This window comes from Aquarana catesbeiana, linkage group LG03 (assembly GCF_042186555.1).
Source record: "Aquarana catesbeiana isolate 2022-GZ linkage group LG03, ASM4218655v1, whole genome shotgun sequence".
NCBI classification, from domain to species: Eukaryota; Metazoa; Chordata; class Amphibia; order Anura; family Ranidae; genus Aquarana; species Aquarana catesbeiana.
Genome location: NC_133326.1, coordinates 661206999 through 661228270, shown reverse-complemented (window position 1 = coordinate 661228270; position 21272 = coordinate 661206999). Strand labels below are relative to the sequence as shown.

Genomic DNA, 21272 nt, shown 5'->3' with positions numbered 1-21272 from the left:
TTGAAGCCTGAGTTCACACAGAAACCTCCCTGCATGACGGGTCCCACCAGTTCTGGTTCACATCCGACAGCGGACATCTGCTGCAACTCCTCCTGCCTCTCCCATGGTCCTCTCCCTCCATTGGACCCCCCCCCAGTCCTGCTGTACCAGATTGCCGATCCCCACTGTCAGAAAAGCCGCTTCGCCGGTCCAGGGATTTGGAATCCCTGCAGTTTTCTCTCCTCTCCTGACAATACAGGCTAGATGGCTTCTGATTGGTCAGCGCCACCCATGTGACAGTGCTGACCAATTAGAATCCCTGTAGTCTGTACTGTTAGCAATAGAAGGAGATGGCTCGAACCACTGGAGGCTTGGGGGGGGTTTAGACAAAGCCATGGGAGAGGCGGGAGAGGCAGGAGGAGCCACAGATGTCCACAGTCGGATGGTGGAGCCTGTCATGCAGGGAGGTTTCCTGCACCGCTCCTTTGTAACCTTCACTATGACAAACCTGGGTTCACACAGGAGCAGTGCGGGAAACTACATGCAATTCAGATAGGAATCACACCGCATTCCTCTTCAAATCACATCATTCATTTTGTATTAAAGCAAATCGCACCACAAAGTAGCGGTTTCGGGAGCATTTGCATGAGTACTTAGAACCAATACCAGTATAGACGCATCCCTAGTTAACCACTTCAGCCCCAGAAGATTTTACCCCCTTCCTGACCAGAGCAATTTTTGCGATTCGGCACTGCGTTGCTTTAACGGACAATTGCGCGGTCGTGCGACATTGCACCCAAACAAAATTGACGACCTTTTTTCCCCACAAATAGAGCTTTCTTTTGGTGGTATTTGATCACCTCTGCGGTTTTTATTTTTTGCGTTATAAACAAAAAAAAAAAGAGCGACAATTTCCAAAAAAATTTAAAAAAACGCAATTTTTTACTTTTTGCTATAATAAATATCCCCCAAAAATATATATAAAAAACAATTTTCCTCCTCAGTTTAGGCCGATATGTATTCCTCTACATATTTTTGGTAAAAAACAAAACAAAAAAAAAAAAAAAAAACGCAGTAAGCATATATGGATTGGTTTGCGCAAAAGTTATAGTGTCTACAAAATAGGGGATAGTTTTATGGCATTTTTATTATTCATTTTTTTTTATTAGTAATGGTGGCGATCTGCGATTTTTATCAGGACTGCGATATTATGGCGGACACATCAGACAATTTTGACACATTTTTGGGACCGTTGGCATTTTTACAGCGATCAGTTCTATGAAAATGCATTGATTACTGTAAAAATGTCACTGGCAGTGAAGGGGTTAAACACTAACTGAAGGGGGGGGGGACTGTGCACGGAAGATGACAGATCGCTGTTCATACTTTGTATGAACAGACGATCAGTCTCTTCTCCCCTCAGAGAACCGGAAACTGTGTGTTGCACACACAGATCCCGGTTCTCTGTGTGCCTCGAGCGATCGCTGTAGCCCGGTGGTGATCGCGACCGCCGGGCACTCGCATCGGCTCCGTGGGCGAGCAGGAGGCGCGCACGCCACCCCAAGTGGCCACAGGGCGAAGCGACGTTACATAACGTCGCTTCGCCCAGCAGTTCCATTCTACCGCATTACAATTTCCGCGGATGGTTGGCAAGTGGTTAAATGTATTGGCAGATTTAGACACAACACATTGAAGCCAAACTCCAGCTAACACTTTATAATCAGTTACAGCTGTTTTTTTCCTTTTGGGATAAAGGTTTTACATAAATAAAAACTGATCATTGCAAGCACCCCTGTCAGTGTTAAATGGTTTGTCTAATACTTGTAACTGCAGCAGAGCTTGCTCTTTTGAGAAATACCAGACCTACATAGAAGAAGAAAATCTAAAAAAGAAAATGAATGAAGCCATCACAATTAGGAATTGGTAAGCTGCAATATAATAGAAGTTTGCTTTCGGGTTTAATACCGCTTTAAGTGTACGCCTATGTGAGGTTGGTGTTTGCCCACAGGTATAGGTGTTCTGTGCCTCCTAGTGCAGGCAGTCCCATTCATGTCAATTGGGACGCAGCAGCTCCACAGACAAAGCCGCTGCTCCCAATTTGACTGCCACATGGATGCCCCCGCACACGGCTGTCAAATTGGAAGCAGCAGCAGTGTACAATCTTCTGATTTGTCCAAATTAACATAACTGGGACTGCTTGCAATAAACACCTTCGCATTCCTCTGTGGGCACGCATGGTGCTCGCACAGGCATACCGCTTAAGTACGCTTGTGTGCGCAAGGTCCAAGTCAGCATCCCAATCAGTGGCGGCCCAGCCATTGTGGGCGCCGCCTCCCCAATCCCTGTCACCACCTAGCCATGTGCCCGGCTCCTTTCAGGATGCTGGGCGCATGAATTTCTATGGCGGAGGTGGGCGGGGGAGTGTTTTTTGAAGCACCTGATTAGAGCCAGAGGCTTCAAAATAGGGTGGACTCGGGGAGCAGAGCATTGCGTGAAAATTCGCTGTTGCAACACCGATCCTCCTCCTGACCAATCGGGAAGCGGGTTTGATACCCGTCACCTGATTGGCTGAAAGGACAGAAGGAAAGGGAGGGAGGAGAGGGAGAAAGGAGGAGAGGAAAGGGAGAAAGGGAGGAGAGGAAAGGGAGAAAGGGAGGAGAGGAAAGGGGGAAAGGGAGAAGAGGAGAGGAAAGGGAGGGAGGAGAGGAAAGGGAGGGAGGAGAGGAAAGGGAGGGGAGGAGAGGAAAGGGAGGGAGGGAGGGGAGGAGAGGAAAGGGAGGGAGGGAGGGGAGGAGAGGAAAGGGAGGGAGGGAGGGGAGGAGAGGAAAGGGAGGGAGGGAGGAGAGGAAAGGGAGGGAGGGGAGGAGAGGGGAGGAGAGGAAAGGAGGGGAGGAGAGGAAAGGAAAGGGAGGGAGGGAAGGGAAGGGAAGGGAAGGGAAGGGAAGGGAAGGGAAGGGAGGGAGGGAAGGGAAGGGAAGGGAAGGGAAGGGAAGGGAAGGGAGGAGGGTACCTGCATTTTTTTTTTTGTTGGCTACGAACATAATGGAGTTTTTTTCCCCATACTGAAAAGGTAGAACTTGATGGACATACACTATTATCAAAAGTATTGGGATGCCTGCCTTAACATGACTCTGTGCTGGCCAGTCAAGTTCCTCCACCCCAAACTCGCTCATCCATGTTTTTATGGACCTTGCTTTGTGCACTGGTGAGCAGTCATGTTGGAATAGGAAGGGGCCATCCCCAAACTGTTCACACAAAGTTGTGAGCATGAAATTGTACAAAATATCTTGGTATGCTGACACCTTAAGAGTTCCCTTCACAGGAACTAAGGGGCCAACCCCTGAAAAAAACATCCCACACCATAATCCCCCCTCCACCAAATTATTTGGACCAGTGCACAAAGCAAGGTCCATAAAGACATGAATCAGCGAGTTTGGGGTGGAGGAACCTGACTGGCCTGTACAGAGTCCTGTCCTCAACCTAATAGAACACCTTTGGGATGAATTAGAGCGGAGAATGTGAGCCAGGCCTCCTCGTCCAACATCAATGCCTGACCTCACAAATGCGCTTTTGGAAAAATGGTCAAACATTCCCATAGACACACTCCTAAACCTTGTGGACAGCCTTCCCAGAAGAGTTAAAGCTGTATCTATCTATATCTGCAAAGGGTGGGCCAACTCAATATTGAACCCTACGGACTAAGACTGGGATGCCATTAAAGTTCATGTGTGTGTAAAGGCAGGCGTCTCAATACTTTAGGTAACATAGGTGTTCTTTCCACCCAAAAATGTACCTTTTACTACAAAAAATGGTTTGGTAAACCTCGATATGTACAAATATCTGCTATTGGAAAAATAGGCATTTCAATAAACTTATCAGTGTAACATCGATCCAAAGGGTTACAATAACTGATATGACTCTCCCTCAACCAACGAGAGAGTTTATGCAGTCGTGTCATACAAGTCAGCCCTCTCCTACTATTTCACATTCCATATGTGGATTAAAAACTAGAAGCGGTCATGAAAAGTGTTTATTAATATAAAAATGGTAATTTTGATAAGATTAAATATATTTATATTTCCACAAGTTAGCAACAATACCTTGATTTTTTGTGTGCATAAATACAAAAATAATTATGCTATCTACAATTGTAATATTCATCATCAACTAACAAAACACATAAAAATTGGGGAAAGTTTTAAAAGAGTACCAGTCACAGACACAGGCAATAAGGAACGCCATAGAGTGAGGTGAACCGACTTCAACTTGTCTATTCTCAAGCCATTTAGTATCACGGATGAAGATCCTTTTCAGCAAGGGTACCCGAGCCAGCACAAATCTCCCACGACTACTAAGGAAACCGGTCACAAACCTTGGCAACTCAAACAGAACAAAATGTATAAAAGTATATAAAGAGGTCACTTTCATTAGAAGGTCTCATTATATTTTAGGCCCCTTTCACACGGGTGATTCGATCAGTTCCACCTGTCAGCTTCTCAGGCAGAACCGATTGGCTGGTCCATGTTTTCCTAGGCTCATTTACACCCGCCTACCACCAATCTGATCTGATCCAGTCCGCTGAAAAAAGATGGAAGGGGAGGATCCATCTACGAGAATCAGATTGGAGGGCAGTCGTTGTCCATTGACACCAGGCCATCCATAGATCAGAGTGGGCTTTTGGGCTTGGTCCATGTCTGCTCTGCAGAAACTGAACGGACGCAGACTTGTCATCCACCCGCTCTGCTCAGCAGTGGACATACCCCATGCTGAGCAATTCAGATTCTGCCGTGTGAAAGGGGCCAAAGGGTGCCCATTCATACCTGAGGGTTGTGTAACTTAAAGCTCAAAGAAAACCACATGAGCTTCTTTGGGACTTTTTTAGTTTCTATAGACTTCAATGGGATCACCTGAAAAATGCCTGAAAACATGCATAATGCATGTTTTTGTGTGATTTCTTGCCTCTCCTTCTAGTAACCAGCTTTTGGTTAAAAACAAAAATGCTCAGCTGGAAATTGCCTGAAAAAATGTGCAGTATAAAAACACTCCTAGAGTGCTTGAAGAAGCTCAAGCGCGAACCTAGCCGAAGGTTCAATTTACAAACTATTTCAACAATTGGTTTTCTCTAAAAGTAACCTCTGCTGGCATATTTTTTAATTATATGAGGACTCTGACTTGTATTAGGACAGGTTTTCTTTAAATGTAGTGTACTGGGTCATGACGGACGCTCAAGCAGAAGTGACCTACTGCTCCACATTCAGTGATGGGTGGGATGTGGTCATGTAGGGTAGCCCACTGAAACTATCCTATTATATTAGCTCTTAAGGTGATTTCCTAGAAAAACTGTAGTTCTCTACTGGCCTCGGAGCCCCCTTTCTCTGCTGTAGGAACACAGAGAAGTCCTCCAAAGTCCCATTTGTAAACAACTTCAGGAGCCCCTTCCCCCATCCCCTGATCTTTGTAGTGCTTAGACATAGGTCTGGCCATAAACCATACATGCAAACCCACACTCAAAAAACTAGGGCTCGAGGTTCCTATGTGTCCCAATATGGTGACTTACGCTGAGGGTGCAGGCTAGGGAGAACTATCTGGGCTTAATGCATGCAGGATAACAGAAAGAAAAAAAAAAAACCCAAGTGCCGCACACTATCAGGACCCAAGCAGTCAATACAGTAGAAGCAGCCTCAGCCCAGGGCGGCACTTGGAGCTGTTTCCTTCCATAAACCATACATGGATTCCCACAGAAACTTAGTACAGGTTAAGGCTGATCTACATTATCGGATTTTAGCAACAGGGGGCTCTGCACTAGCTCTGAGTTTGTGATGGAGAGGATGTTCTACATTAATGCACAGCAGGAGCACAAAGAACAATTTCCAGTTTTCCTAGAAATTTCTCTTAAAAAGGATATGTGCACTTTAGGACAAGGTGCAATCTCATTTTTGCCCCCTTGCCCTGACCTAACCCACCCTCCCCTTCCACAGATGCGTACTTGTCCCAATCTGACAGCCGCTGCCTTTGGTATTTGTTTACATCTAGCACCACGAGTCTCACTGTCCTGGCCACGCCTGCACATTACATCCCTATAAACTTCTATGGGGCCACCTCCCTTCGTACCATAGAAGTCTATGAGGCTGTATTGAGCAGGAACAGCAAGTACAATGAAGATTTGCACCACTGGATGTAAACAAACACCGGAGGCAAGTTTCCATTTATGGAGAGGGAAGGTGGGTTAGGTCAGAGCAAAGGAGCAAAAAGTGCACTTATGTCGTCTTAAAGTGCACCTTCAAGTATGTCATTAAGGCACATGGAAGCTAGTGTTATCCTTAGAGAATTGATAGGTTGCTCTCTCATTATACTAACTCAGCCTACAACATGTGTGTCTAGGCCAAGTAGTTGTGTTCAGTTCAGCTCGCAAGATCACTATGTCTGTACTGGGACATTTTATGGATGTTTTCTTGGTTCCAGGTAGGCTGGAGTATGATTTATCATCCTCCATCTACACCACAGCCAACTCAGTGATAGGCCAAGCTTGGCTTTTCAGATGAGCTACTGTTGTCACTGGCCTGCAGGATCTCCATACATTGCTACAAAGGATCAATGAGAGGGCGCAATGCATGGAAATACTGTACTGGATGCCCTCTAACAGCGTTTATCACTGACCTCGACCTATCATGGTCCATTAATGTCACGGCCACCTCAGTGATAGGCCAAGCTTGGCTTTTCAGCTGAGCCACTGTTGTCACTGACCTGTAGGAAATCCATACATTCCTTTAGAGCTGGGGTCTCAAACTGGCGGCCCTCCAGTTGTTGCGAAACTACAAGTCCCATGAGGCATTGCAAGGCTGACAGTTACAAGCATGACTCCGTCAGGCAGAGGTATGATAGGACTTTAGTTCTGCAACAGCTGAAGGGCCACCAGTCTGAAACCCCTGCTTTAGAGGATCAACAAGAGGGTGTGGTGCATGAAAATACTGTACAGTGTGCCCTCTAACAGACACTACATTGGAACATATGGAGATATAATAAAGTCAAGTGGGTATGGAGAGATCTCTTCATCAAAGTCCCACACAGTAGTAAAGGCAGAGGATCAAACTTTCTCCACTCCTCCCAAATCGAGAAAAAAATGATGGAAAGGCTCTTTATTCTAGTAAACTTAGTAGTCAACTGTCCTTTCCTCAAAAAAAAAGAAGTGGCTATGATATTGGCCCTTACAAACCAGCTTCCTAAATACTGCTCAATGACAAACCATGTGAAGACTTGCAGTTCTCTCATGAAGGCCATAGAGGTTGCAGCGACCAGCTGGATGCTAGGAAAGTATTCTTGATGAAACAAGATCATAGGGGTGTGAAGACACGGACGGTAATGAGCCTTTTTCTGGCCCAAGCAAAAGCAAACCCCCACCGAACATATACAAACCATTCCTACAACTTAATGATTAATCCCTATCCGCATGGCTTGCAGTGGTTTGGATGGGTGCCATCAGAACACAGTAATGCAAAAAGTAGATCTCTGGTGGTCTGCAGCCATCAGGTGGTTTTTGCTTGATCCAGTGGTCTTGGCAGCAAAGGCGCACTGACTGAGTCTCTCTCTAGGCCAATGAGAGTCTCTGGGTCATATCAGCCGTTCCTCAGGAGGAAGTTTCAAGGCACTGTTGGGTGGTATCCTGGATCCGGTCTGCTCTTCACTGCTTGGCCTGTACGTCCCCTCTGTCTGCCGTTTCTCCTTTACTTTTATGATAATGAAGACGAGAATGCCGATTAAGATAAGGCCGCCCACAACTGATGGGACAATAATGGCTGCCAGTCGTTCAGATTCCTGTGAAAATAAAAGACAAGAAAATAATCCAAAAAAAAAAAAATCAACCTGGAAAATACGACAACTGTGCCAAGCTGAGCTCACTCAAACAACCTCAAGGTCAGTCTTAACCACTTCCTATCCTTAGGCTGTTTTAAAAACGGGATCATGGGTTAAGTGATTATACCGGGATCATGGTTGAGGCTACAAACATGATCCTGATATTGTTTTTTATTTATTTATTTTTTTATTTTTTTTTTACAGCCGGCGATTCTCTATCAGGTAAATGTGATCCGTGAGGCTTTACAGCCACTGGCCAGTGGCAGCTGAGTCACTGCAGGTAGGAGGCAATAAAGTTGCTGAACAACAAATGTGAATATGATGGATGAAATGCTCTGCATTTATTGAAGCTAGAGGCCAGTGATGGGTCACTTTAACCCTTGCGCTAAAAAAAAACAAAAAAAAAAACAAAAAAAAAAAACTTATGACTTTGGCCTTTAAATTACACACCAGACTCTTCAGCTCTGGCTGTTGGCTTTCTGCTGGAAGTGATGCAGACAAGCTGCCCAATCACTTCCACACACACTGGAATGTCACCAGTGGACAATATGGGTATTACAGTCTGTCACCATTTCCCGGGAACACACAATTTTAAGGCTTAAAGCGGAGTTCCACCCATTTTTATATGTTGCTTCGATCAGAAAGCCCACCCACAGTAAAGTTATAAATGGATATCCCTTTTTTTTTTCCCCAAATACTCTTTATTGCTGTGTACAGGTGGCACTAGGCAATTTTGTCATAAGTCAATTCCCATGGACTCCGGGGATGCCAGCGTCATCTATACCAGGAGTCCTTGGGAAGCCTAATAGCGAAATCTCGTGATATTTTGAGACTTCGGTATATGCCTTCCTTCCAGTTTCTGTGTTGAGTGACACATTACCATAACAACGGGGCGGGGACTTCCACCATCGCCATTGCTGTAAACAAAGTGTGCCGCACAGTGTCATTAATGCGCAGGCACAAGATCAATCCAGCACCATCCCGGATGCAGCCCAGTTCTTCTCTCTTCCTGATCTCATAGGAGATACTGAGAGCAGTGAGAGTTATAGGCTCCTACTGCTGTCAGTCAAACTCCTGTGAGGAAGGAGCGGGGGTGTGGCTTGCCAGAGCTGTGTGTCTCTACGGACGCACACAGCCCAGCTTGGGAGTGAGCCCGCATGGGTGTCTGTGTTGCTTTGGATATTTTAGTGATTTTTATAGCATAAATATAAGAGTGATGCATTTTGGATATGCTGTTTTTGCAGGCTGGGTGTCCCCGATTTATAAGCTAATGAACTTGTTGGACTGGTTCCTGACCTCAGGACAGGAAGTGATGCTACAGAAAGAAGGGGGAGGGAACAAAGGACTTGAACACAACCATGTGCTCAAGATGAAGGAGCGGTACTAGCTGTCTGTGTTAGATACAAAAGAAGCAGGAAGCAGTCTGGATACTGGAAGGCGACTATCATAAAGAAAGACTGAAAAAAGGAATGTTACTTGGGGATGATACTAAATCTAAAATCTAGTAACTTTTAGTGTATCTCTCTTGCATACATTATCAATGCTAATTTGCTTGGAAGGATAGATAGTTTGTGCATGTGTATAATATATGCATATTTTGTAAAACTTTGTATGCCATGAATTGTTATTTTCCTGGAATTGTATGTGCAGTGTTTTTTTTTCTTTGCTTCCTTGGTTTACAACAAAGGACCTTAAAATATAAAGCAAAACTGTGCCCTCTTAGCATTGGATTTGGTGAGAGGGCACTTGGAAAGAGAAGGACTCTACAGCAGGGACCACGAAAGATGAGGGACCGCTCTGTCCATTATTGTTTCACAGAGCAGGAAAGTATAAATAAATAAATTACATTTAAAAAAAATAGCCAATCACTTTAATATTTAGCATCTATTTACTTAAAGCAACCCCATCTTTTATATTTTACAAAAAAAAAAAAATGGCATTATGAGTGCACTAAAATAGAAGCTGCCACCTATGTATTCTCCGGGGTCTCTGTTTTCAGAAAATATTTGTTTGGGAGTTCTAACTAATCTTCAGGCCTAAAGAAAACCCAAAAAACAAAAAACTGATCTGGCGGTGAAAGGGCTAAAAGTCAATCAATGCTTGTTAAACGCTTCCGCCCACGTACATTTACAGCAGCAGGGCGGCCCTGCAGCATTAAATCACATACCTGTACGTGATTTTGATCTCTGGGTCTGGGTCGCGTGTGCCACCGGCGGCCCGCTCCTGCTGTGATTGGACACAGCGGGAGCCAATCAACACATTCGGCGGACCCCATGATCGCAGGCACCTGGCGACCGTTACTGAGAAAGGCAGAACGGTGATCTGCCTATGTTAACAAGGCAGATCACCGTTCTGCCAGTGGGGTAGATGGAGATCTTGTGTTTCTGCTAAGCAGGAACACGGATCTCTGTCTTCCCACAGTCAAAGCACATCCCCCCTACAGTTAGGAAGCGAACACATTTAACCCTTTGATCGCCCCCCTTCCCTACCAGTGTCATTAGTGCAGTGACAGTGCATATTTGTTTTAGCACTGCTCACTGTATTAGTGTCACTGGTCCCCAAAAAGTGTCATTTAGCGTCAGACTTGTCCGCCACAAAAAAATAAATAAATAAAATCGCTGATCGCCGCCATTTCTAGTAAAAAACATAGAAAATTCCATAAAACTATCCCATAGTTTGTAGATGCTATAACTTTCGTGCAAACCAATCAATATACGCTTATTGGGATTTTGTTTTACTAAAACCATGTAGCAGAATACATATTGGCCTAAATTGATAAAGAAATTCGATTTTTTATTTTTTTTTTAATTGGATATGTTTTATAGCAGAAAGTAAAAAAAATGTATTTATTTTTTCAAAATTGTCGATTTTTTTTTGTTTATAGCGCAAAAAATAAAAACCGCAGGGGTGATCAGATACCACCAAAAGAAAGCTCTATTTATGGGGAAAAGGGACATTCATTTTATTTTAGATTTTTTTATTTGGGTACAGTGTCGCATGACCGCACAATTGTCAGTTAAAATAACAGTGCCGTATCGCAAAAAATGCCCTGGTCAGGAAGAGGGTAAACCTTCCGGAGCTGAAGAGGTTAAAGATGTGTAAGTACTTCAATTTCCATAGCTTGGCTCACTTTAGACTTCATTGTGCAGCTCCCATTTGAGGCTAAAGTATAAATATATCCCTCCCGCTAAATTATAGGACTCCCCACTTACCGTTAGCCGGCTCTGTGATGAAGTGGTAGCCGGGGCAGTCGTGCCATTGGCATCGTTTGCTGCAAAGAAATCAAAGATGTTAATAGAACGCCGACAACCCAAACTTAAAACTATAAATATGGTGATGTGAGAAGTGTCTAAACCCCCCACAGCAGCCAACAGGGTCTCGCCCTCCAGTACTTCAGATGATGAAACACAAACAATTCTGTCGCTAGAGACAAACTGGCAAAAGGCAGGATCGCTAAAAAGGCTGCTTGTGTGTCCCTATGGAATCGCTGTCTTTGCAGATACACACAGCTAGATGGCGCCCTGTCTCTGACCCAATTGCTGCTGATTCTCTTCAGTGATGAGATGAAAAGGACCTCTCGTTGATTCATACACAAGGAGAGATCCCATAGGGACAATTTCATCAGACTGTCAGCGGCAGGATCGATAGCGGTAGAATCATCAGCCTTAAGTGCAGTCAGAACAATAAAAATTAATTCTATTGATAAGTTGCTGTTGATTGTGTCTATTGGGTAGTATAAGCTAATCACTTAAAGCCCAACTCCGGGACTTGTTGTTGGGTTTAGAAACTTTAAAGTATAACTAAAGTAAAAAAAAAAAAAAAAAAAAAAAAAAAAAACGAATTACATATATGCTTCATATTTACATTTCCTTAAAATTCTGTGCAGATCTTGTCCCTTAAACACCTTGGGATTGTTCCAGAGATCTCCATCTACATTTATGTCATTTATGCCTGTGTCTACAATTCATTCTGTTCTCTTATTATCTCCCTTTGTAGCCCCCCATTTTTTTTTTTTTTTTTATGTCTAAACCTGTCTTGTTTAATAAATTTATATTTTTGCATTAAAAACTGTGTAAGTCTATACCGTAACCATAAAAGTCCTAGTTGCCTCTAAATTTTTTTCTAGTTTTCCATTTAAAAAGGACAGAAGGTACTTTTCTGTTTTTTATTCCAGTAGCATTCAATTATTACCCATTTAGATGCACTGAGAACACAGACTACAAGTATGATGACAAGTAATGAGCCAGTGTGAAAAAACACATCCTAGGCTTCCCTTTAGATGAGCATGTTCCTCTCTGCTGGCCCCTGGATGGTGCTAACTTTGGCTGTGCTGATTAAATTGCAGGTACGACAGAATGTGATCAACCAACTGCATAGCTAAAGTCTACGCCAGCCATTCCTAACCCTTTAACTCCTCAGGAACCCTTGAAATGATTTTCAAGTCATGGTTCATTGCTCAGTATTGGGAAGAATGCCCCCTTGGGCTTCTTACATTGTGTATTAGAATCCGCAGCAAGTCAGATAGAGCCCACCTCATTTTCTGGCTGAAGGGCATTCAGCATCATGTAGTTTGTTCCTCCTCAGCCTTACTGTCTATGGCCCACCCTTTCACTCATTGGATTTCAGTACTTTTAATCTGGGAGGCTCAGAATCACATAAGGGCATTACCAGAGCTTCCTGCTTTCAAGAAGCTATATGAAGCACCCTGCAGGCCCCTCCCATGAGCTCTGATCTGCCTACACCAGTGATGGCAAACCTTGGCACCCCAGATGTTTTGGAACTACATTTTCCATGATGCTCATGCACTCTGCAATGTAGTTGACCATCATGGGAAATGTAGTTCCAAAACATCTGGGGTGCCAAGGTTCGCCATCACTGGCCTGCCTGCACTCCAGTCCTCAAGTACCCTCCAACAGGTCATATTTTCAGCATTTGCCTCAGATGAAATGTCTGTGGTAATTACTACTGCAGTGAAACTGATCAAATAACTTGTGCAAAATAATGGAGAGCCTGAAAACATGACCCGTTGGGGGTACTTGAGGACTGGAGTTGAAAAACATTGGCCTACAGTTCACAGAGAAGCACGGAGACCCCCGGTGATTATGTCAGTGGGTCTAAAATGAGTTATGTAATGAAAACAGAAAGCTTCCATTTTATAACTGATCAGCATATTGATGAAGAGGCAGGGAGGAACCTGGATAGGAAGATTAAACTTCAGCTTTAACTGGGCTGTCTTGCTAAATAAGACAAAGCAACCATAGAAAATATACAAACCGAGGCAACCGAATTACAGATAAATCCCGAACGAGCAACATAAAATGAAGACTAGCTGAAAACACATGATAGCATTGCAATGGGGGCTTTCACGTGTCGTCCAACTCTAAGACGCCGGTCCCCATCTCCTTACTAATCATGGATGACCTTGACAAGGACTGCCAAGTCTTTATACTTCCTTGGAGCAACACAGCAATTCCTTCCAGTACACAACGTTTCTAAATATCATTAACCTTCCCAGACGCCATACCTGGAGGGCATATGTAGCAATCTTGGTACAGGTAAAGTCATGTACCATGCAAGTCATGGGGCATGGAGAAAACAAAGAAAAAAAAAATTGCTCTGTAGGAGGTATAGTTTCTGGCAATACTTTAAGTGATGATAGTCTATTTATAGTTTTAGTTACACTCCTTGCCACCTCATTAGATGCACCCATTAAGTCCGCATAAAGGTGAACACATTATCAGCAACAATAATGTATACTGTGACATTAGCTGGTATTAGTGGTCCAATATCCCTCCACCAGTCTAAACGGGTGACACGTGACATGATTGATTGCTATAAGTAGTTATTTGCATTCAACTGGACATGCTCTGTAAGGCCCCTTACACACGGGGACATCTAGCTGCTGTGTGTCCCTTCCGGTGTTTTAGTCCTCACAGGAGGGACAAGTGCAATGTCCAGCCCCGCTGCCTGCAGCCTATCAAAGTGTATGGCAGGCTGTGGTTGGATGGGGCTGAATGCTGTACTAAGTGACATTCGTGTTTAGGGTCCTATCTGTTCAGGGACGAATCCTTGGAATGCAGAAGACCTGCGTTCCAGGCATTCCTAGAAGCCCCTGTGTGCAAGAGACCTTATGCTGAAGAAGTTTGGGAGACCAGCCTTTTTCAACCAGGGCACCCTGAGGTGCCGTGAGGTTTCTTAAGGGGGTGCCTTGGCAAAATGGCCAAAAAATGTATACAAGCCGGTGTGTGGATGAAGGCTGCCTTTTAGTTACACTAAGTCACAGGTTTTCATTGTGCACCATTACAACCTTCTAGCTGCCGGCGTCCTAACGACCAATGGTATCATCAGTTGAAGAGGAGGATGTTAGTTGCCTGCATAGCATACTTGATTGACCCTCCCCTTCCCCTCTCCATCAGCGGTGGGGTCACATTAGCTGAGTGATAGAGAAATATTGGAATACTAGTCAGTACCAGTTTGCAAAAGTGTATTTGCTTTGGAAGAATAAATCACCTCTAACGTTGGGTGTCCTACTTGGACTTGTGGATGCTGCTGCATTATGTAAAACTATTAGAATAATTTTAAATTTTAGAATGGGGTACCTTGAGATTGTCCATAATTTTTAAAGGGTGCCTTGACTGAAAAAAGGTTGAGAAATACTGTGGTAGACTATCCTAGTAATATTTTTAAGTCAGTGGTCCCCAAACTTTCTATACAAAAAAGGGCCAGTTTACAGTCCTTCAGACTTTAGGGGGCCGGATTGTGGTCCGCGGAAGTAGGAAATGTTCTTGCGTCAGTAGGAGTAGACAATGCCTCAGACTTGGTGGTGGGGAAGAATTACGTCCCATCGTCGGGGCCAATGGGAAAAGAATTACGTCCCATCGTCGGGGCCAATGGGAAAAGAATTACGTCCCATCGTCGGGGCCAATGGGAAAAGAATTACGTCCCATCGTCGGGGCCAATGGGAAAAGAATTACGTCCCATCGTCGGGGCCAATGGGAAAAGAATTACGTCCCATCGTCGGGGCCAATGGGAAAAGAATTACGTCCCATCGTCGGGGCCAATGGGAAAAGAATTACGTCCCATCGTCGGGGCCAATGGGAAAAGAATTACGTCCCATCGTCGGGGCCAATGGGAAAAGAATTACGTCCCATCGTCGGGGCCAATGGGAAAAGAATTACGTCCCATCGTCGGGGCCAATGGGAAAAGAATTACGTCCCATCGTCGGGGCCAATGGGAAAAGAATTACGTCCCATCGTCGGGGCCAATGGGAAAAGAATTACGTCCCATCGTCGGGGCCAATGGGAAAAGAATTACGTCCCATCGTCGGGGCCAATGGGAAAAGAATTACGTCCCATCGTCTGGGCCAATGGAAAGAATTATTCCCAACTGTTGGCATCAGTGGGAATAACAGCTCCCCATATCTTTGGGAGGGAGAGTGTTGCAGGCTGTAATTTGAAAACCGCTGTTTTAAGTCATTAGAACTAAAAAAGCACCCTGGATAAGCGAAAGAATATCTTCAACATATTTTCTCCAAAATGTGTTTTTAGGCATTCAGCAGTGGTGGCCCGTGCATTAAGAGCACACGGGCTCTGCCCCCTCTGTCCTCATCATGCCTCTATATGGTTAATGGATAGATTCATGCATAGCATGAATCTATCCATGGCCACCACTTCCACCCCCTATTCAGGCATCTGGCCCCTTTTCAAACACTGGGCGCCTCAATTACAGCAGCGGGGGTATTTTTTTAAAGCACCTGATTAGAGCCATAGGCTCTAATAGGCTTTAAAATAGGGTGGACTCGGAGCGCATATTTGCTTTTCTAATACTGAATCGCCTTTCCACCAATCAGACAGCGTGGGTCTGTTATCAGTTTCCCGACTGGCTGAAAGGTTAGGCGATCCTATTGGATGGATGCCTAGGAGGAGGGAAGGAGACGCACGGCGGAAGCCAGTGTGATCGCAGAAGGGAAGAGGACGCGGAAAATGCCAGATGGACCGGCAAACAGCGGGTGGGGGGGGGGGGGGTTGTTTGCCGCCGCCCCCCCAAATAAAAAAACCACCAGCCGCCACTGGCATTCAGGCTACAAGTATACACAGGCATTTAAATATCAGAAAAAATAAATATGCATTACCAGTCTGTATTTTGTGTGAATCCCCCCCCCCCCCAATAGTTGATTTTTTTTTTTAAATATTTGGCTATTGCTTGTAATTGTACACAATATATTGACCATATTCCACGTTTCGTCCAGAATATGTCGTTCGTACATCCATACCTGGTGCAAGGAACCTTGGGCTGAGAACTAACTCATATTTGTTTAGACTTTTTGGTGGAAGTCGATGGCTGGTGTTAACCACCACCAAACAGACAAGCATTGAGAAAATAGAACCTTACATTTGGAGAGACAAGAGGATTGTGAATCAGTAACAGGCTTGCATATAGAGCAGCCATTCTCAACCTTTTCAACACAGAGGAACTTACGCTTGTGGTTATTGGGAAGAATTACCCCCCTCTTACAGATAGCTAAAAAGATCAATGGTGTCAATGGGAACTTATCTGAGAGGTAGAAATTGCTCATTGCTCAAGCAACCTCTGGAGGAACCCTGGATGAGAAATCCTGATCTAGAGGCATCAGGACCTGTTGATTAATAGTATAACTCCAAACAAAAAAAAAAAATTTTCGTTATGGTCATTTGCTGCAAGAAAAGGAGTGAGGATCTTTAATTGGATCGAAATTTACCTACCTTAAAAGAAAAGTTTGGGAATTAAAAAATAAATAAAATATTAATACTCGCCTAGGTGGATGCAGCAACAGTCCCACGCTGCCTCTACAGTGAGAAGTGAGTGATCAAACACCGCTGGTTGCTCAGTTGTCCCCCTCCACTTTGAGCAGAGAGCCGTGAATGTCAGTCAACATTTCTTTGCTCCGTTCCTCCAGCGCTCACTGGAGCGCTGGGTTGGGTGAGGGGGCCAGAGTAACCGTCTCAGGGGGTCACTGAGAGGCGGAGCCAAGTGCCGGACCAGGCTTCTGGCCGGATACCAACCATATGGTCTGAATCTTTCCTGAGCCTGGACTGGCTGAGTGACCGGCTTTGGCCCGGTATCAGTTGAAAAACGGGTCACAAAAGTCCAGAAAGAACTGCATTCCTGTGATCTATAGAAGTATGGCCAAAAAAAACTTTTGTACATTTTTTTAAATGAGAAATATGACCAAACTACAATTTGGATATTAGCCCAGTTCTAGTAACACTTTAAAAAACTTGTTTTAGGGTGTTTAAATACACATGGATAAAACTAACATGTAGCCAGGGGCTGTGCATTTTGTGAATGGCCTTAAGGCGACAGAGCCAGGAGATATAACCGCAACACTGGACTCCAGAAACCTGCAGCCCTTACATGCAAATGGGCCAGAAACAAGATGATCTGCCCGACATAGAGGTCAGTATGATGGGGATCGTTTTTTAGGTAACTGAATATGCAACTTATTGAACACTAGTAAGTTTGCACAAGATTATTGCTTCACAAGAGGGCAGTGCCAGTCTAAAATGTAGCAGGATAAGTCAAGACCTGCATAGACCCTCAGCTGCCGATATATCTGGATCTACTAACCATTCTGACAACGCACTTTTCCTGCAGGTGACCTAAGCTAATGCATTTGTTTTTCCATCATACGCTCAGATTGTATTGCCAAGATTTGTAGCGGGTTTGAAGTTTACAATATCGAGCCTTTCATCTTTGGTGACATGCTTGCCAAGAGTCTTACTCATCTGGAGGGATGCTGGGGGGGAGAATACAATGTTTGTATTACATCAGTGGTCGTTGTGTAGTAACCATGTTCACAACAGTCACTGTAAGCTGCTGGGTCCTCCAATTCTCCAAGGCAGAGCTGGTCAGGTATGTGATCTGATGCAACATGACCAAGCACGGGAAGCTCCATGAGAAGAGTCACCCATGCCCTGCACTGGCCATGTTAGCAGCTCTGCCGTTTACCCCATCCGAGGGGTGTTGGTTCCCTCTCTGCCTCCAGGCCCGACCTGCCAGGCTAACCATGCCTACGTACTTACCTCCTAAAGACCTATATGGGAACTAGCCCCTGCTGTATGGGTAGTGTACTGGAACTTGCTACCTGTGTCTTCACTGGCTTTCTGGCTGGTAAAATCGTGGTCACCCCAGCAATAAGGGCTCATAAAATATGTTGAATTCAGATCCTTTTTATGGATATGAATGTGGCAGAATTTGAAGCTGTTGGCCCATTCACACAACTGCGTCCACAGTCAAATTTTGACCATATTTTAAGCAGTACATGTAGATGTTTGTGTGATATGTGCATATCGAACATGTCGCTGGTGTGGCTGAGGAGCACTGCAAAGCGGGGTGACACCGAGATAGGAGGCCTTTTTTTGCTCATAAGGAGGTGTATTGTCCAAGGATCTGAAGTGTGCTGCGGCTATATATGGACCAGGAGCCACATTTAAGGCTTTAAGATAGTGCTGTTCACCTACAATTTACAGACCTTGTTTGGCAATCCGCCACATATGTCTCCTTGCGATCACCAGGCAAAATGAACGGGTAAAATTCCTCGTTCCTCTGTTATTGTTGTGCATTACTGATGCCCCTGGTTGGGCAGCCACTGATACCCCCGCTGGCAGTGTTTCATCTATTTTTTCTAAGTTGTATGGTGGAACATTTCACATGTAAGACAAAAATTATGACTGCATAAACTCTTATCTAATACCCCTGACGAAGGTGCTTGAACCAGAAATGCGTTGGGTACCGGAGATCATTATATACCGGAAAGTAACAATTACTTGTTTGTCGTACATATCACTTAACTTGTTGTGTTTTTTGTCTTGTTTATACTTTTTTGTATATTTGTGTAGTATTTCTTCTATGTCTTTTTAACCATCGGTCATTGCATGATTTTATGAACATTAAATAAATTACATTTTTTCAAATTCCTTTGTGTGGTTGCTGCCTATAAAGTCCCAACAAAAAGGGAATCTTTTTTCTTGATAGACAATTAGGGATGTGGCAACAACACACTGATCTGACCTGGTGAAACCCTCTTTTTTGCTGATGTGGCTGCCTAGCGCATTCAGAGCCATAGGGAGATGTAAACAAAAGAATGAGAGGGCAGCAGCGGCAGCACAGGCAAAAAGCCGAAGCCATTATGCACCTACGCCCCTGCCTAGTGGATTTGTGGCAAGGAGATGTAAACAAAGAATAATAGGACAGCAGCTGCACAGGTAAAATGGCCAAAAGCCATTATACACCTACACTGCTACCTAGTGAAATTGTAGAAGGAGGGAGATGTAAACAAAAGAATGAGAGGGCATCAGCGGCAGCACTGGCAAAAGGCTGAAGCCATTATGTACCTATGCCGCAGCCAGAGGGAGATGTAAACAAAGAATGAGAGGGCAGCACAGGCAAAAGACCAAAGTCATGATGTGCCGCGACATAGTAAATTCAGGTCCAGGGGGAGATGTAAACAAAGAATGAGTGGGAAGCAGCGGCAGCACAGGCAAAAGGCCAAAGTCATTCTGCCTCTGCCTACACATTGCTGTGAACATTTACATGTGAATCATGTAAATGGAACAGGCCATATATGCGCTGCCCCTACTGCCTACTGGATTCAGGGCCAAGCAGAGATATAAACATAAACTGTGAGTAGGCAGTGGCGGGGAGCAGATGCAAAACCGACCTCGGCCTTCAGTCATTATATGCCTGCGCCACCACCAAATGAATAAATCGTTTGCGTCATTTTAAGGCTCGCTAAGGTAGATGTATTAAGAACAAGGGTAAGCCCGCACACACACAAACACGTATACAGAGGGTAAAATAAGTATTGGACACGTCACCATTTTTCTAGGTAAATAGATTTCTAAAGGTGCTATTGACATTACATTTTCACCACATGTCGGTAACAACCCATGCAATTTATACATACAAAGAAACCAAAACAAATAATGAACAGAAAATGAAGGGCTCATGCACACAGGACGTTTTTACAGCTGCTGTTAGGGGCGTCTGACCTTTTTTTTAACTGCCTCTAAACGCCCCTCCATGTTAGCCTATGTGTCCATGCACTCATAAACTGTCAAAGGCGTTTGGAGGCATAAGAATTTAGGGGCAGTGGAAAAAAAGAAAAAAACTGCCAAAAACGCCCCTAAACGCTGTAACAAGCTGTTTTAGGCCGTTTTTACATTACAGAGTGTTTTTACTGAAAAAACTGCAAAAAATGCCAAAAAACGCGGAAAAACTCCCCTAAACACTATTTAAAAACGCGGTTAAGAGCGCGTTTTTAATGCTGCTTTTTCCTGGCCTCGCTGGTGTTTTTTTAAACGTCCTGTGTTTATGAGGCCCAAGTTAGAATGAAGAAAGGGAGGTGCAAAAAGGCACGGAAAGCCAAGACACCAGATGGAATCGATCAGTAATTAGAAAGCAATCCTGCCCCTTGTAGGTGCAAATTAATATGGACTTCTTTGAAAGAAAACTATATATGCGAGAAAACTTTTCCACCCTACTTCTTAGTATTTTCTTGTCACTGTGGTCGAAAATGAATTTCCACTAATCATTAGAAAATCAAATGAATGTTCTTAAAACCAAAAATGTCAAACAATTTCTACTAGTGTATGCCAAGCTAAGGCTGGCCATACATTATTCAATTTTCACTTAGATCTACCAAAACCATATAATATGAGGTCAAACCTAAAGACTTTCAATGTGTATACAATCAGGCAGGTCCTTGTACTACATAGTTGAAGATAAATCTAAAGAAAATCGAATACGAAAATTGTATAGTGTATGGCCAGCCTTAGTTTTGGAGCCCCAGTTCACAATAGTGCGATGCCAGACATCGCATGTGATTCGCACCGCATTGCTGTGCAGATCACATGCGATGCCTGTGCCGTGCAATTTCAGCCATACAAACTGTATAGCTGAAATTGCATTGCAGTGGCACCAAAACGGTGCAGGACTCTTTTATTGGTCCGCACTAAAATCGGATCACATGGGTGTTCACACCGATGTAAACCGATTCCCGCACCTTTTCACAGTTTGCACTGCGATCTACGAACCGATCTGGGGGTGCCATTAACTTTACATGGACACCCCCAGCGGTTCACAGATCTCAGCGTGAAGCATGGTGTGATTCAGGTGCGATGCGGGAACCCACACTGGATTCTCAGGGTTCTCACATCGCACCAGTATGAACCGAGCCTCAGGGAGTAAAGTTAAAAGAGGCACTATGAAATTTTCCTTCTGCCTTTTTTTTTCATACAAACAGGAAACGAATTGCTGTGTCTTATTGCAAGTGGAAGTGTGGCTGATGGTTTTACTGATCCTGTATGGGGGTTCAATCACAAGTGTGGCTTGACCCCCTTAATTCTGAAGTCCAACGATCTGGTAAGTCTTTGCTCTTGGTGGTGGAGAGCATGTCATTTCCC

The 21272-nt window shown here is 44.3% G+C and overlaps 1 protein-coding gene across 2 annotated transcripts in view; it reads right to left on the bottom strand.

The window, feature by feature from the left end:
* Positions 1-3995: 3995 nt before the first annotated feature.
* CRB3 (crumbs cell polarity complex component 3) overlaps positions 3996-21272 on the bottom strand; it is a 56617-nt gene continuing 39340 nt past the window's right edge. For both annotated transcript variants that reach the window (XM_073622806.1, XM_073622807.1), the window contains exons 3-4: positions 11043-11101; positions 3996-7791 (exon numbers count right to left, since the gene is read on the bottom strand). In XM_073622806.1, coding sequence (XP_073478907.1) covers positions 7588-7791; positions 11043-11101 — 263 coding nt within the window. In that variant the 3' untranslated portion in view covers positions 3996-7587. The remainder of the gene's footprint in view (positions 7792-11042; positions 11102-21272) is intronic.